This window comes from Pipistrellus hanaki (genome assembly GCF_964339955.1).
Source record: "Pipistrellus hanaki genome assembly, chromosome: 2".
NCBI classification, from domain to species: Eukaryota; Metazoa; Chordata; class Mammalia; order Chiroptera; family Vespertilionidae; genus Pipistrellus; species Pipistrellus hanaki.
In genome coordinates, this window is record NC_140504.1 from 1,588,353 (window position 1) to 1,603,314 (window position 14,962).

Consider the following 14,962-nt stretch of genomic DNA (forward strand, 5'->3'; position numbering starts at 1 on the left):
TACCAACATCTGGAAGGTAACAGTGATACGTTTTAAATAGGTATTCCAAGTTGCTTTTCAATTAGGTCCTTTTATAGCACAGCTTTTTTTTTTTTTTTTTTAATTAAAAAAATTTTTTTTAAGTTCAGAGGCCAGTCCGTTGCATTTCGTGTTTTCATCTGTCTGATCTGGGTGGTTCCTCGGTCTGTCTCGGCATTGAGGTGTTTGACGTTTGGAGGACGGTCCTGTGACCGCCCTCCGTTTGGATCTGTTTGCTTCCTCAGGATCAATCACTGGGTTTGGGCGGGAAGACGGCATAAGCACCGCGTCCTCGCTGCTTCACAGGGGGCGGGGGCCGCGCTGCCCGCGCGGGTGGCATCAGCTTGATGCTTGGTTTAGATCAGCGTTGCCGAACTTTCGTTCCTCAGGACCCACCAGTGGTCCACGGCTTCTCCGCTGTCACCTTCCTCCTTCCTTTTCGTAATAAGTCTCTGTGGGGAGCTCATTGGCGACTATAAGGAACGTGTTCCTCATTGAACTCGAATCCCTGCCTTCCCATCCATTGGTAATTCTTGCTCATCTTATTATTATGATGGTGACAAACTGAGTTTTTAAGGTTTTGGGGGGATAGTTTTGAGGCAATTGCTTTCCCCTTTTGCATGTGGCCTCCGAGTTGAATGTGGACCCCAGGTGATGCTGCTGCTCTCAGAGACTGTGGGATGAGAAACAAACCAGGCAAAATGAGGGCGGCCACGCTGTCTTTCCTCCCAGTTCTCTCAGGGTTCATGGTCATGGCTGGGGCGGGGCTCTGTGAAGGCCTCATGTCTCTGCATGGAGCTTGCTGTCTCCGGTTCCAGAAGCCTTCGTGGCTCCCAAAGTCCGGTGTGCTGTGACATTCCCTGCACGTCCACTGTTTCACTTTTTATTCTGGTCCAAGAATCCATTTAGATGTTTGGAGGCACCTTTATGAGTCTCACCATGTCTTTTTTTCTGTTCTGTCTTTCACCTGCTTACTCCTGGTTCCTTAACTTGCAGCTGCTTTTGATTAAGAGGCTGTGTGCTAGCTTCCTTATGCACCTCTGCCTCTCCCACCCCCACCCCCACCCCCACCCCAAAATGTCGCTGTGTTCCTCTGCAGCAGAGATCCTGCTTGTCCTCGGATCTCATGACTTGGCTCCATCCTGGCTTCCTGGCAGCTGGTTAGGTGCAGGGAGAGCTGGTACCTCTGTCTTCCCTTTCCCCGTTGGCCCGTGTGTCCCTCAGACTTTATGGGGCGCCTGTGCCTGTGCACCTCGGCCTGCAGTGAGGGAGCAGGATGCCCCCTGGAGGGGCCTCTGAGGGAAGGAGGGGTGCTCCCCGTAGGCACACTGCAGGCCGGGGGGATGGAAGGGACCCGTTGGGGCTGCAGAGGAGGGCGCTGTAGAGGGGGGGGAGGGGTTGGGTTCCTGTAACGCACAGCCCCTCACCTGCCTTCCTCCACCGCTTGAATGAAGGAAGCACCACTGGGCGGCCCAGCCGGTGGACACGCCTTCGGCCTGTTGTCCAGCTCGTATGCAAATCCGACTCTTCTCAGCCCGCGTTTCTGGTTCTGCCCCTTTAACCAGTCAGCTAACTGGTCTTTTTGCTAATGCCACACAGATGTTTAGAAGACTCACCAGGTCTGAGTAGAATTTTCTTACAACCCTTTGGTCATGAGAGTCGGAGCCTTTGCTGACTCTCCTCCCCGGTCTCCTGTCACTCACTCCGAGTGTCCTCTTCCCTGCAGGAGGCGGAGCGCTCAGGCTCAGGCAGCTGAATTGTGCATGGAGAGCCGTCAGCAGGACAGGCAGCTGGGTGTCCACCTGATGCCTGCTCTCCTATCCGTTTCCCGGGCTCCGGCATTTCATTTCCCGCTGCCATAGGAACAGGCCTCCTGCCAATCTGTTCCTGGCTCCGTGTTCATCTGTACACGCATCTGGAGGGGCGGGAGAGGGCGGAATGGAAATCTCCCGGGAACAGATGGCGGGTTCGGGAATGCCTTCCGATGAGGAAGCACGGGCTCCGTGGTCTGCCGCTGCCTGCCGGGGAGGTGGCGTCAACCAGCAGTCACCTGCCGGGTTGTCATGGCTCTTTCACGTTCACGGGGGGGCTCTTAGTGCCGGGAGCAAAGGGGAGCACTGTGACCCTTCAGTCAGAGCTGGAGGAGATGGTTGCTGAAAACCCCCCATATTCCTTACCTTGGGGGGATGGAAGCTAGCACCTTCCTTCCGGAACGTGGTTCTCACCTTGGTGTGCTGACTCCAGGGCGAGGGGTGCCAGCCCTGACTCAGACTCGTTTCCCCAATTCCCGAGAGGTGGAGCCGCTGCAGTGGCAGCCCCCCGATGCCAGAGCACGGCCACGAGGCTCTCCGTAACCACTGAGCCGCCCGCCCTCTGGTCCGTGCACCTCCCGCAGCCGGGGGCGGAGCCGGCGAGGGAGGGCGGAGGGCGCAGTGCTGAGGCGGAGGGTCGGCCCTAGCGCAGAGTGCCTGTTCTGGCTTCTGCTGTAAGGGCACTTGGCATGGGTGGAGGGGAAGCAGTCCTGAAGCAAGACTCCGTCTGCCCACAACAGTTTGTCCCTGAAGTGCCTTTTCATTGCTCGCTAAGTAAATCGGATAACAAAGTGTTAAAAATACTTATTACCGTATTTTTCGGACCATAAGACGCACTTTTCCCCCCCCAGAAGTGGGGGGCAAAAGTCCCTGCGTCTTATGGTCCAAATATAGCCTACACATATACTGTAAAAAAAAAGTTTTTTTACTTGCCCAGCTCTGTGTGGTCTCTGTGTGCTTGCCCGGCTCTAAAATGGTTCTAAATGCTGCTGTTTACTTTACAGGGTTGATTACATGTGTTTATGACTGTGATGTTGGGTTTTAATGCACATAAAATATTTTAGGACACTATTTGTTTCAGAATCTTTTTTTCTTCATTTCCCTTCTCTAAAAACTGGTGCGTATTATGGTCCGGTGCTTCTTATGGTCCGAAAAATACGGTACCTAGAGGAAGCTGATAACGTTTGGTGCGTGTTCACCCAGACTTCCTCTTCGGTGTGCACGCCATTAACACTCTCCTTTGGAGAACAAAGGAGGTGGACTCACATGCTGATCGTTTATTATAGAAGTGTTTTCATGTCAGCACGTCCGCCTCAACGCCCTGTGTTAATGGCTGCTCAGGACGGTCCGGCCAGTGAAAACAGGGCACTGACCCGGCTCCTATTAGCGGACGGCTGCCTGTTTCCACTTACCCCCGTCCCAGGGCCATCCCCACAGTTAAACCCTGTGCCAGAGCATGGCCCGTTCAGAGTGAATCTGGGAGTGAGTGGGATGGAAGGCGCACACGTTTAAACTAGTCTTTATTGGTAAATTGCCCTCCAGAAGTGACCCGCAGATGGAGGAAACCCAATAGCTAGCTTCAACTATCCACAGGTCACTCTGCAGAAACATGTTTTACTGGATCCCAGGGTTAAAGTGGGATCGAAGGGTAGAATTAGAGGGACACGAGCCTTCCTGAAACGAGAACACCTCTCTGGACCCCACAGCACAGACAGGCCACCGCCACTGGGCCCCTCTCACTGGGCAGGCGGCAGGCCCAGTGACTTCCAGCCACGGCCCCCCCAGACTGACTTCCAGGCCCGCCCGCCCCCACCCCTCATCCTCGAGTCACTCTGGAATGAAATGCTTTTGTGGAAAGACGGGCTGCGCGCAGTGAGGACGCGTGGCTGCAGTCGGTGGGAGAGTCTGCCCCAGCCTGTCCGCAGACACAGCCTTAGGGAACGCTCAGCTCCGGCAGCTCCCGGCACGGTGCCTGCTGACAGGTCCAGGAAGCCCACGGGGCAGCAGCCTCAGCTGGGTCACTGCCTGCTGCTGCATCCCGGCCATGGTGCCGGAAGAGCCACCCAAAGCTCCTGCCTCCGACCCGGAGCTGCTCTCCTAACCCGCCGGCTGCGCTGATTCCCTCCGCACCTGTGAGCTCTCGCTTTCTTACAGCAACGTCTCCCCCTCTGTCTCCCTCCTCTCTCTCCCTCTCCCTCTCTTTAATTTAAGATAGTCCACGTTTCTGTAGCTCTGACCCCAGGTTTCTCCCAGTAGAGCTGTTCTGATTAGAGCTGACAGACCCGGCCATTCCAGTCCTCACGTTGGTTCTGATGTGTTTTTTCCTTCTTTTTAAAAACAAACGAAACAAACAGCCTGAGACCGCGGCTGCGCTGAAGCGGACGATAGAAGCCCTGATGGACAGGGGCGCGGTCGTGCGGAACCTGGAGAACCTGGGGGAGCGGGCGCTGCCGTACCGGATCTCTGCCCACAGCCAGCGGCACACCAGAGGAGGGTGAGTCCGCGGCCGGAGGGGGCGGCCTCTGAGAAAGGGCCAGGCCTGCCGCCGGTGCCTGCAGCTGCCCGGCCCAGCAGGGGCGGGGGATGCCGGCCATCCCTGTGGTCAGTACAGACGGCCACCGCCACTGGTCCCTCCCTGGGCAGGGGGCAGGCTTCCGATCGGGAAATGTTCCCGTCACCCTGCATCGCTGTTCCACGGGGCCTCGAAAGGACCTGGGAGCAGTGTGTCATGCAGTGCTCAGTGCATCCTTCGTGGACGTGCAGGTTGCAGACGACAAGCCCAAGGTGCCCCCGACTGCGCCTCACCCAGCGCCCAACCCCGGCATCCGCTCCGCCACTGGCACAGCTCCTGGTGAGACTGGTCACACGGCGCAGGGCGTCCCAGAAGGTGCACGCACAGCCTGGCAGCCGAGAGCGCCGTCTCGGAAATGAGATGTACTTGGATAAACACACCGTGCTAATTGCTCAGAGTGTGTGTACATTTGGGGGCACCCTATATATAACCACCTCCTCACAGGCCGAGGCTTGAGTCTGCAGGAGGACAGTGCCGGGGAGAATTCTCTGAGCCCAGTCGGTGGAGCTGCGGAGAATTCTCAGCCCTGGGTGCTGGCTCCCTGGAGGAGGGCGGGGAGGCGGAGGCGGACGTCCCTGCGATGGAGGGTCTGTGGGGAGGCGGCGGGACGGCCGCTCCCTGAGGCTCTCGCCGCGTTCCCCCTGCCGAGCCGCCCTGCCCGCTCCCCTGGCGGCCGCACCTGTGTGCTGTGCTCTGCCTCCCACACACACACCTCTGCAGAGCGCCTGAGGCGTTGCTAGGCAACGTGCGTGCACAGTGGCTATTCCTCCTGCTCCGTCATAGTAACGGTGCGGGTGGAGGTTGTGCGTGTAACGTTAAAAACACGGTCACCACGAAGGGGTGTGGCTCGAACAGCAAGGCTACTGCATGTGGCTCCTCTGCCTCCGTTTGGAGAGGAGACCTCGGTGTGGCGGGGAGGGGCCGGGTTCTCTGGGGAAGGCACTGCCCGGGAGTCAGGGTGTGTGTGTGTGTGTCCGTGCTTTCCGGGTGTGCAGCGGCGCTCTCCTCTGCCCTTCGGGGAGGACGCGGGAGGGTGTCACGGGGAGGCCGGTGTGACCAGCACTCTCCGGGCGGGTGGCGCTGCCGTGTCCGAGCACCGCACCCTGGCAGCTGTGTCCACGCGGCGCTGCCTCCTCGTGGGTGGCACAGGTTCCGGTCCTGGAAAACCCTGGGCCGGAGCCGGAGCCGAGAAGGCAGCATCGCCGCCCCTGGTCCTGCGTGGCGCCCACAGCCCAAGCTCCTGCTGCGGCCCCTGGCTCAGCCTCGGAGGTGACGGCGTGTGCTCTCAGTGCCGCCCTCGCTCCATGGCCCCGCGGGAGCCGGGCCAGGCCTCCTGGATCAGGGACTGTGGCACCTCAGCGTCACCTGACTGAGACTGACACTGTTTCCAGGGAAGCCACTTCCCACGTCAGCTGTCCCCTGTGTGTGCGTTTAGGAACGGGGGCAGTGACTATTGGGCCAGGCTGGGGTGCGGGGGTGTGTGTGGCCAGGCTGGGGTGTCGGTGGGGGGCAGGCTGGGGGGTGGGGGGACAGGGGTGTGCAGGGGGGTGAGTCTTCTGCCCCTGCTGCCCAGGTGGAGGCGTAGGCCGTGTCTGGAGACCGGCCTCGGCGCGGGTTCAAGGAGGCCTGGTCCCTCCCTCTCGGCATTTGCTCCGGCCTCGTGGAGGCCCCTAGATGTTCTCTCCGTGAGCCTGTGCTCCCGGGGCCGCCTCAGCCTGTGGCAGGAGCACCCTCCCTGGCTCCGGGGCGAGACTGGCCGGTGCACGGGCAGGAGGGCGGCAGGAGGGGCGCCCATCTGGACGGCAGGGTCCGAGCAGCAGCCGCGGCAGCAGCACCCCAGTGCTCCCCACTGCGCTGTGGCCCAGGCTCTTCCTCCGGGGATGGGGCTGGTCCGACCCCCGAGGGCTGGTGCTGGGCGGAGCAGAGGCGGTGGCCAGCCCGGGCCGGCCGGCGTGGCCTGTAAGGATGCCGGCGTGGCCTTGCCTGTGGCTGAGCGAAGCGGCTGACCGGAGCACAGGCCGGGGGCTCTCCTCCCTGCCGTCCCGCTTCTCGTCTGCTCTGAGACGGGACCTGTGTGACAGCGACCTGGCTGCACGTGGGGGCTGCCCTCCTACGGTCACGGCGATCGAAGGAGCTGCTCTGGGGAGCACTGCGATCTGGCGGACTCCTCCGCATTGTCTGCAGCCGCTCCCAGAGCTGGCACCAGCCCCGGAGACGGACGCCCTGCTGTGGTCTCCCCAGCCGCCCGTGTTCCCGTGCATTCCGTGTGTTCTCATGTCCCATCGTTCCCACGTTACCATTCATTCCCGTGTCCCGTGCACACCCATGTCCAGGGCATTTCCGTGTCTTGTGCGTTCCCATGTCCCATGACGGCCTGCAGCCCGTCCCGTGTGCAGGCTCCGGGCTCGCAGGGCAGGCTGCAGGCCGGGTGCTCCGGGGTGGCCAGGTGCGGAGCCTGCAGCCGGCCGTGCTTTCCGGGGGCCGGCAGACGTGAGAGGAGCGGCTCTCCGGCGGAGCCTGGCCCTGAGGTGGGGGCTCTGCGCGGGGGAGCTGGCTTCGCGGTCCGACCCACAGATCCAGGACTGGCATCCAGACAGTCTGTTCTGTCTCCAAAGGCTCCGAGATGCTTTGGCTCCAAACCCCTACCTCCCTCCCCTCCCCTCCTCTCTCCCTCCCTTCCCCTCCCCTCTCCTCCCACCGCGAGCCACCGAGAGTTCAGTGGAAATTTCCACCGTCTGCTGGGGGAAGGGAGGCGGTGAGTGAGTGTGTGACTGTTTGACAAAGAGCCCAACTCATCCAGGCAGCGCGCGCTCTGGAAACCTGTAAACACGGCGCTGGTTGGAGTGAAAAGCCAGCACCGCCTGGACCTCCCTCCCTCAGCACGGGCCGGGGCCGGGGGACCGGGGGCCGGGGGGCCCGGGGCCGGGGCAGGGGCTCGTGTCCGACCGGGGTCTGGGGGAGGCCAGGGGAGAGGGCGGAAGGCCGCCGGGGGGCGTGTTCGCGGTGGCCCCTCCGCTCGGGCTCACGGGCCTGGAGAAGCCAGACCGGCCGTGGGACTCGGTGTGAGTCTGAGAAATAGGAAGGTGGGGAGGTGTCACCTGACCCGGGGGAGGCGCCTGTGAAACCCGGCTGTCCCCCCGCGGGGGGCACGCGTCTGGGCGAGGAACGCGCTGGGGTCCGAGCCCTGTCCTTCCTTCCTCCCCGAACAGCCTCCTCCCCCGCCAGTGCCAGTGCCAGTGCCCAGGCGTGCCGCCGGCGCTCGGTGCCGCCCACGGCTCCCGTGGGTGGGCGGCCTGGCCGGAGCGCACATGGACAGCGCCCTTCGCGCCCCACCACCCGTGCCGGCCGGCGCCTCGCCCATCCGCCGAGCAGTGGTGAGGGGCTGGGTGGGCAGCAGCAGGTCTTAGGTGCCACGCTGGCCGCTGGCCGAGGGGAGGAGGGAGCGGCTGTCGGAGAGCTTGATTACTTGTTGGATTGGAAGGCCAGTTTCGGGGAGGCACGGGGGGGCAGTAATTCTAGACTGTTCCCTGGAGTGGGAGCATGTCGTGAGGAGGGAGGGAGGAGGGGTCCACGGGGCGGTGACCTGGGTTCTGGGTGGCCGTGCTGCCTGCTCGGTGCCATGATGAAGCACTTGGGGCTGCATGTGGTCTCGGACCCTGGATCCTCCCCTTTCCGGGTGGAGGGAGGGGGGCAAAGGGCTCGCAGCCTCTGGAAACACCAGGCCCCTTTGGCCCCCGGAACAGCAGCTCGTCTGCATTCAGAGTGCTTTCTCCATGGCAACCCTCCGCAGCCTGCGGGCGGTGCCAAGGGAGTGCCAAGGTCATTGCTTCACCCTGACTCCTGCGGCCTGCGCTTCCTGGGAAGGCAGCGGGAGCACTGGCCCCACTGCCGCTGGGCCTCACCGCCGCCGGGCCTCCCCAGGCCACTCTCCGCGGGAAAGGGAGAGGCAGGCCGGGGCCTCGGGTCTGGAATCTCGGGGCCCTCAGGCCGCTGCAGGGGAGGGGCAGTGGCTGGCGGGGAGCCCTGTCCTGGAGGAGGCTGAGGAGGGGGGGATGTAGGCCTAGGTTCCCGCCAGCCCGGCACCGGGCCCCTCTCCCAGCACCTCAGGTGCCTCCGCGGGCTGTCAGGGTTTGCTCAGGAGGTGAGAGAGCAGGCCCGTTGTCCCAGAACACTGTGAGGACAGCGTGCACACCGCAGCTGCAGGGCGTGCGGCTCTCCTGCGTGGGAAAGCCCTGTGGGCCACCGAGGTCAGCGGAGACTGGCCGGCCGACGGGCTGTCCTGGGCATTTGTCCTGGACGTCTGCCTGCTCCCCTCCGGGGGAGGACTGGGCTCCGGAGGGGGAGGCAGGCCGCCGGGCGGGGTGACCAGGCCTTCCCCGGCTCGGCCGGTGGCGTGCTCTGTGGAAATTTCCATGGTGCAGGCGTGGCAGTTCCTGCTCCTTCGCCCGGAGCCCCGGGCGCAGATGAGCAGTGATAGTGCGAAGGGGCTGTCCCCGCCGTGTGTGGGCACAGGCGCCTGGGCTGTGGCCCTTCCCTGTTGGGGTTGGTGGCAGGCGGAGGGCCATGCAGTGGGGAGCAGGGAGGGTAAGAGAGGAGGCTGCAGGGCTGTGTAGTAACAGGAGCTTCCGAAGCCACGCCTGGGGTCCCAGGCCTTTTACTAGAAGTTTCCAGAAGGCGGCCAGGCCGGGCTGGGGTGCAGTGGGAACTGGGGTGGGGGCTGCCTCGCACTCTGTGGCCTGGCAGACGGTCCCTGAGCAGCAGGAGGGCGCACGGCAGTGTCTGCACGGCCGTCCAGCATTTGCTTCTGTGATTCTGTGACCCACGGCCCAGCCCAGCGCTGCCTGCAGCTCCCTGTCCCTGAGGCGCGGCCCTGCCCTGAGGCATCCTGGCCATGGCCACTCCTGCCGAGTGCCTGGGACTGACCATGGGAAGCTCAGGGCGGCGGCGGGGGAGACAGGGGAGACGTGGAAACTGCTGGAGCTGCAGCATCGCCGGGAGAGGCCACGGACCCACCTGCCCACCCTCCCCGCCTCCCGCCGCCCCGGCCCTCGGCTGTTGAGGAGGTGAGGGCTCTGTGCACTCTGGGAGTCCTGGGAGCCACGCTCCCTGTCGGTTCCCAGCTGGGAGTGCGGGTTTCCTGGCCTCTGGCTTCCGTCTTGGCCGCCTCTGCTGCTGCTCACACATGTGAAGCGCTGGGGTGGCCCTCGGCCCTGTGAGGCCGTGAGCGGGGAGGGTCCCGGTGGCTCCGGGGGGCGGGCTGGGGACGGGTCTGTGGGCCGCTGTGAGCACTTTCTCTCAGACCCCGTGTCCTCGGGGCCGCCCACCTGCAGTGGGATGGACCTCCGTGTGGCTTCCAGTTTGGGGTCGTTGGCAGTAAAGTGCTTTGAACGTCACGTAGTTGATCTGTGGACACGCACGTGAACCTTTCTGGGTAAGCACCTGGGAAAGGCGGCTCCATCAGAATGACGGGCTTCTAGTGTGCAGGCCTTCTTATCTTTTGTGAGATTAATTCCTAAGTGTCTTAATTTCAAGGTCTGATTACTTGTAATATATAGAAATACCACTGGTTTTATTTTTGGTATATAACATTGTATCTTGTAAGCTTTCTAAGTCAGTTATTAGTTCCAATATATTATTGTAAATTCCTTCAGATTTGTATATGCCCAACCATGACCTCCGCAGCTAAAGAGCGTTTTGCTTCCTGTTGACCAGTCGGATGCTTTTACTTCCTCTTCTCCTGCCTCATGGCGCCGGCAGACCTGCCGTGAAACGCTAAGTGGTGAGGGCGGACCCCGTGTGTTCCCAGTCTCAGAGGAAAGCATTCGGACGCTCACCAGTTAGTCTGCTGTTCGTTGTCGCTGTTCAGGGACGCCCTGTAGAGGTTGCAGGAGGTCCTGTGGGTTGTGAGTGTTTATCGGGATGGGTATGGGGTTTGTTAATGCTCGTCACTAGGACAGGATATAGCATCGTCCTGCACAGCCAGTCCCGAGGCGTGCGCACTCTGCAGCTGGGCGGCCCCTCCGCTGTGAGCCGTGAGCTGTGAGCTGTGAGCTGTGTCCAGGCGTCTGTGCTGGACCTGCGCCTGCTGCTGGTTGTGTGTCTGTACGGCCTGCGAGCGCTCGGATGGGAGTCACTCCGCATAGCACGGATGGAATGAGAGTCTGAGAGTGGGGATGAAATGAAAACATGGCATGTGCATTACATTGTGGGTCTGGGAATGTTAAATTTTTTTCATATAAATTAATAATAATTGCTTCTCCACTTGGTCCATTTCGGCTTCCGAAAGACTTCACAGGCGTGGTCTGCTTTTGGGCGGTGAGGGAAACCTGTATGTTCATTTTCATCATCTCAAGGTGTTTTTACATTTTATTCCTCCTTTAATTTCTTCTTTACCCATTGGTTGCTCAGTAGCATGTTATTTAATCTCCACATGTTTATGAATTGTCCAGATTTACATGTGTAATTAATTTCTAGTTTCATACCATTATAGTCAGAAAAGATGCTTGGCATTATTTTAACTTTTTAAAATATATTAAGACTTGTTTTGTGCCCTAGCCAGTTTGGCTCAGTGGAATGAGCATCGGCTTGCGAATTGAAGGGTCCCGGGTTCGATTCCAGTCAAGGGCACGTGCCTGGGTTGCAGGCTTAATCCCTCTAGGGGGTGTGCAGGAGGCAGCTGATCAGTGATTCATCTCTCATCATTGATGTTTCAATCTCTCCCTCTCCCTTCCTCTCTGAAATTAATAATAAAAAAAAATTTAAAAAGACTTGTTTTGTGGCTTAATATACGATATAACCGAAAAATATTCCACGTACACCTAACTAGAATGTGTGTTTTGTTGCTTTGGCTATTACGTCTTTGTGTATCGGTTAAGTCCAGCCGGTGTCATGTGTCGGTTAAGGCAGATGTTTCCTTCCTGGGTTTTGGTCTGGATGTTCAGTACGTCGGTAAGTGGGGCGTTAAAACCCCCCACTATTGTGTTGCTGTCTGTTTCTGCCTTAGGTCTCTGAATGTTTGCTGTACATAAGGAGGTGCTCCTGTGCTGGGTGCACACACGTTTACAAGTGTTCCATCCTCTGGTGGGTTAGCCCCTTTATTATCCTGTAATGCCCTTCTCTGCCATAAGTATAGCCGTCTTAGCTTTTAGTGTTTCCATTGGCACCGAACGCCTTTCCATCCCACCACCTTCAGTCTGCGTCTCCCTACGTCTAAGGGGAGCTTCTTGCAGGCCGCGTATAGAGGGGTTTAGTTTTATCCATTCAGCTCTCTGTCTGTGACTGAAGAGCTCAGTCCGTTTACATCCACAGCAGTTATTGATGGGGAAGAGCTGATGGTCCTTTAGTTGGTGGTTCACAGGCTGTTGTAGTTTCTCGGTCCCTTCTTCTCTGGCTCTCTCCCTGCGTAGTTGATGATTGATTAGTGGCTTACTTTCATCCCTCCTCTTCCTCTGTGTGTGCTTACTGAAGGGTTTTGCTCGGTGGTTATGACGAGGCTCACATGTGACAGCTGACACCCATAACCGTCCGCTTTAGGTTGGTGACAGCTCGTTTGCTCCCGTTCTACAGCTCAGCATTTCTTACCTGGTCTGTCCCTTAACTAATTATCATAATCACAGTTATTGTTACTGTTTTAGCTTTTAGCCTTCTTTAGCTTTAGCTTTATAAGCGATAAATCTACCTTTATTACACACCCACCTTTCCAGTGAGATTTATTGTATTTCACGTGTTTTTGTTGTTGTTAATTAGCACTCTTACTTTTCAGCTGAAAGAAGTCCCTGTCTTGTAAGGTGGTTTAGTAATGATGAACTCCCTTAGTTTTTGCTTATCTGGGAATCCTTTTCTCCTACAATTCTGATTAATAACTTTGCCATAAAGTGCTCTTTTTCTTTTTTTAATCCTCAACTGAGGATATGTTTTACTGATTTATTTATTTTTAGAGAGAGGAAAAGAGAGAGAGAGAAAGAGAGAGAGAGAGAGAGAGAGAGAGAGAGAGAGAGAGAGAGAGAGGTACGAGAAAAACATGGGTCAGCTGCCTCCTGTACATGTCCTAGCCAGGGATCACACCCACAACCTGGGCATGTCCCCTGACCGGAATCAACCAGCAGCTTTTCGGTGCATGGGATGGCGCTCAGCCAACTGAGCCACACTGGCCAGTGGTGCCGTGCAGTACTCTTGGTTGGAAGTTTTTCTTTCTGCATTTTGTTTATATTGTGGCGCTCCCTTCTGGCTGCAACATGTCTGCTGGTAGCCTTATGGGAGTTCCCTGTATGTAACAAGTTGTTTTCCTTTTGCTGCTTTTAATATTCTCTCCTTGCCTTTAACTCTGGTCATTTCAGTTATAATGCGTCTCGGTGTGGGTCCCAGTGGGTTCTTATTGGAGCACTCTGGGCTTCCAGGATCTGGAAGTTTGTTTCCTTCCCCGCAATGGGGAAGTGTCTTTTTTGTTTGTTTGTGGTCAGTTTTTGAATGTGCACTTGTCTTAGACAAGTCCCAGGCCGGTCTTAATCCTTTTCCTTGTGTGTGAAGGGTAGCTGATGGTCTCACTATGTCTCTTCGGTGCATTAAGTCACTTGTAAAATCGTTTGGAGAATTAGATGTTTTCACAAAAAACATCACCCTATGGTTTGTTGAAAAGTTCAGTCTGTTGAACAGCATATCCTGTTTGCACCATAACTTCTGTTTCCCACTCTATGTAATGTCACAAGGCTTTTTGCTGCCCTAAAGTTTGTTTGGACTCCAGTGTTCACCACAGGGTAATGGGGAAGGACACGGGGACAGGGAGCTGGGCGTGCCAGCACACTGTTTAGCGGGCGGCTGTAGGACGCATTGTGTGTGGGTGATGTCTCTCCCTGGGGGGCAGGATGAAGGCATTGGCCCAGAGAGTGGGAGTGTTGTATTTCAGAAGGCAGGATTCATAAGTTTCTGTTTGATTGCAGGTACTTCTTGGTGGATTTTTATTCACCAACAACCACTGTGGAAAGCATGATGGAGCACTTGTCTCGAGACATTGACGTCATCAGACGGAATATTGTAAGACACCCTCTGACCCAGGAAGTGAAGGCGTGCGAAGGGATTGTCCCGGTCCCACTGGAAGAGAAGCTCTATTCCACAAAGAAGAGGAAGTGAGGGTTCTGTTCAGCTCTCTCACCTCTGAGCATCCGGTGAATGATGCACACGCCTGACCTTTACATGAAGTGTGTCAGGTGCCACGTGAGGGTCCGGGTGTGGTTAGCTCTCGATCCCCTTTGCTGGGAGCCACTGTCCTAGTCAAATACATCGCTCTTGATCTTGTCACAGTAAATGTAATATGTTTGCCCTAAACACTAACACAATTTGGAAGAACAAAACTTATCAAACTAACTGGGACTGTGAGCTGATCGTTCACACTGTGTAACCATGCAGAATAAAACATGCGGCATTGTGTAACTTTGATCTGAGTAGTAAACGTCCACGGGTGGGTGTGGGCGAGGCTTTTCTCTGCCTCCTGTTAGCTGTGGGGACACTGAAGAGCAGAGAGCCGCGCCAGCCCGGGCCCGCCCCGTTAACCCTGGTTACTCCGGGGAGCCAGCGCCAGCCGGGGCCGCCCCCTGTTAACCCTGGGGACTCCGGGGAGCCGCGCCAGCCCGGGGCGCTCGCTCCCTGCTGCTGCAGGCGGCCTGGGTCAGCTGTTGCTTTGCTCAGTCTTCAGGGCCCGGACCAGCTCCCTCCTGCAGAGGCAGAGGCTCTGCTCTGAAGGGCAGCTGGGGAGGAGGGTCTTGGCACTGCGGGGAGAGGAGGTCACCGGGAGATGGCGGCTCCTGTTTCCAGAGGAGCTTCCTGGTGGCAGGCCCTCAGCCAGGGCTCTCAAGGGACACTCGCTACCATGGTTTGGTCCTGCGTGCGTTCACCCAGCGTGGCCACCTCTGTGAGAGGAGCCAGCGGACAGAATGTGGGGGGTGGGGGATGCTGGTGGGGCCAAGAGGATGTGGGGGGTGCTGAGGGGCCAGGAAGACGTGGGGGGCGGGTACTGAGGAGCCAGGAAGACGTGGGGGGGGGGGTGCTGAGGGGCCAGGAGGACGTGGGGCGGTGCTGATGGGGTGCGGGGGAGAGCTCCCTGGGTGCAGGCCTGGCTTGTGCCGGCGGCGGGGAGGGGACTCTTACCCTCGTCCTGGCCCAGGGGGACCCAGAGGCGCAGGAAGCACCTCTAATAGGATTAGGAGACGATGAAGGCGGTGACACTGGGATCACTCAACCTGAGAGGACTCTGGGTGAAAGTGCCCTGAGGAAGCAGAGGTTTTAGGGGAAGACACTGATCGATGGGGAGCCATTGTCCCAGAGGAAAGGAGGGGGAGCAGCCTTAAACCGGTTCAGAGCTCCCGGGAGCCATCCTTGCCGCCGCCTGGGCTCGCTCAGGCCCGGGAGGGCCAAGCACAGGACCCGCCATCTGTCCTGGGAAGCCCGGGACACTTTCCGGAAGGTTCCGTGGTGTGCCCGTCCCATGAGGTCTTGATGAAGGTGCAGACTCACCTCACTCGCTCCTGAGCGGCCTCCGGAGCGGAGTGTCGGGTTCTTGGCCGGCCGG

The 14,962-nt window shown here is 58.6% G+C and overlaps 1 protein-coding gene across 1 annotated transcript in view; it reads left to right on the plus strand.

Annotated features, from left to right (window-relative positions):
• Nucleotides 1-13,831, plus strand: part of MRPS6 (mitochondrial ribosomal protein S6) — a 46,748-nt gene extending 32,917 nt beyond the window's left edge. The window contains exons 2-3 of the mRNA XM_084873727.1: nucleotides 4,184-4,323; nucleotides 13,338-13,831. Coding sequence (XP_084729853.1) covers nucleotides 4,184-4,323; nucleotides 13,338-13,527 — 330 coding nt within the window. The 3' untranslated portion in view covers nucleotides 13,528-13,831. The remainder of the gene's footprint in view (nucleotides 1-4,183; nucleotides 4,324-13,337) is intronic.
• The last annotated feature ends 1,131 nt before the right edge of the window (nucleotides 13,832-14,962 follow it).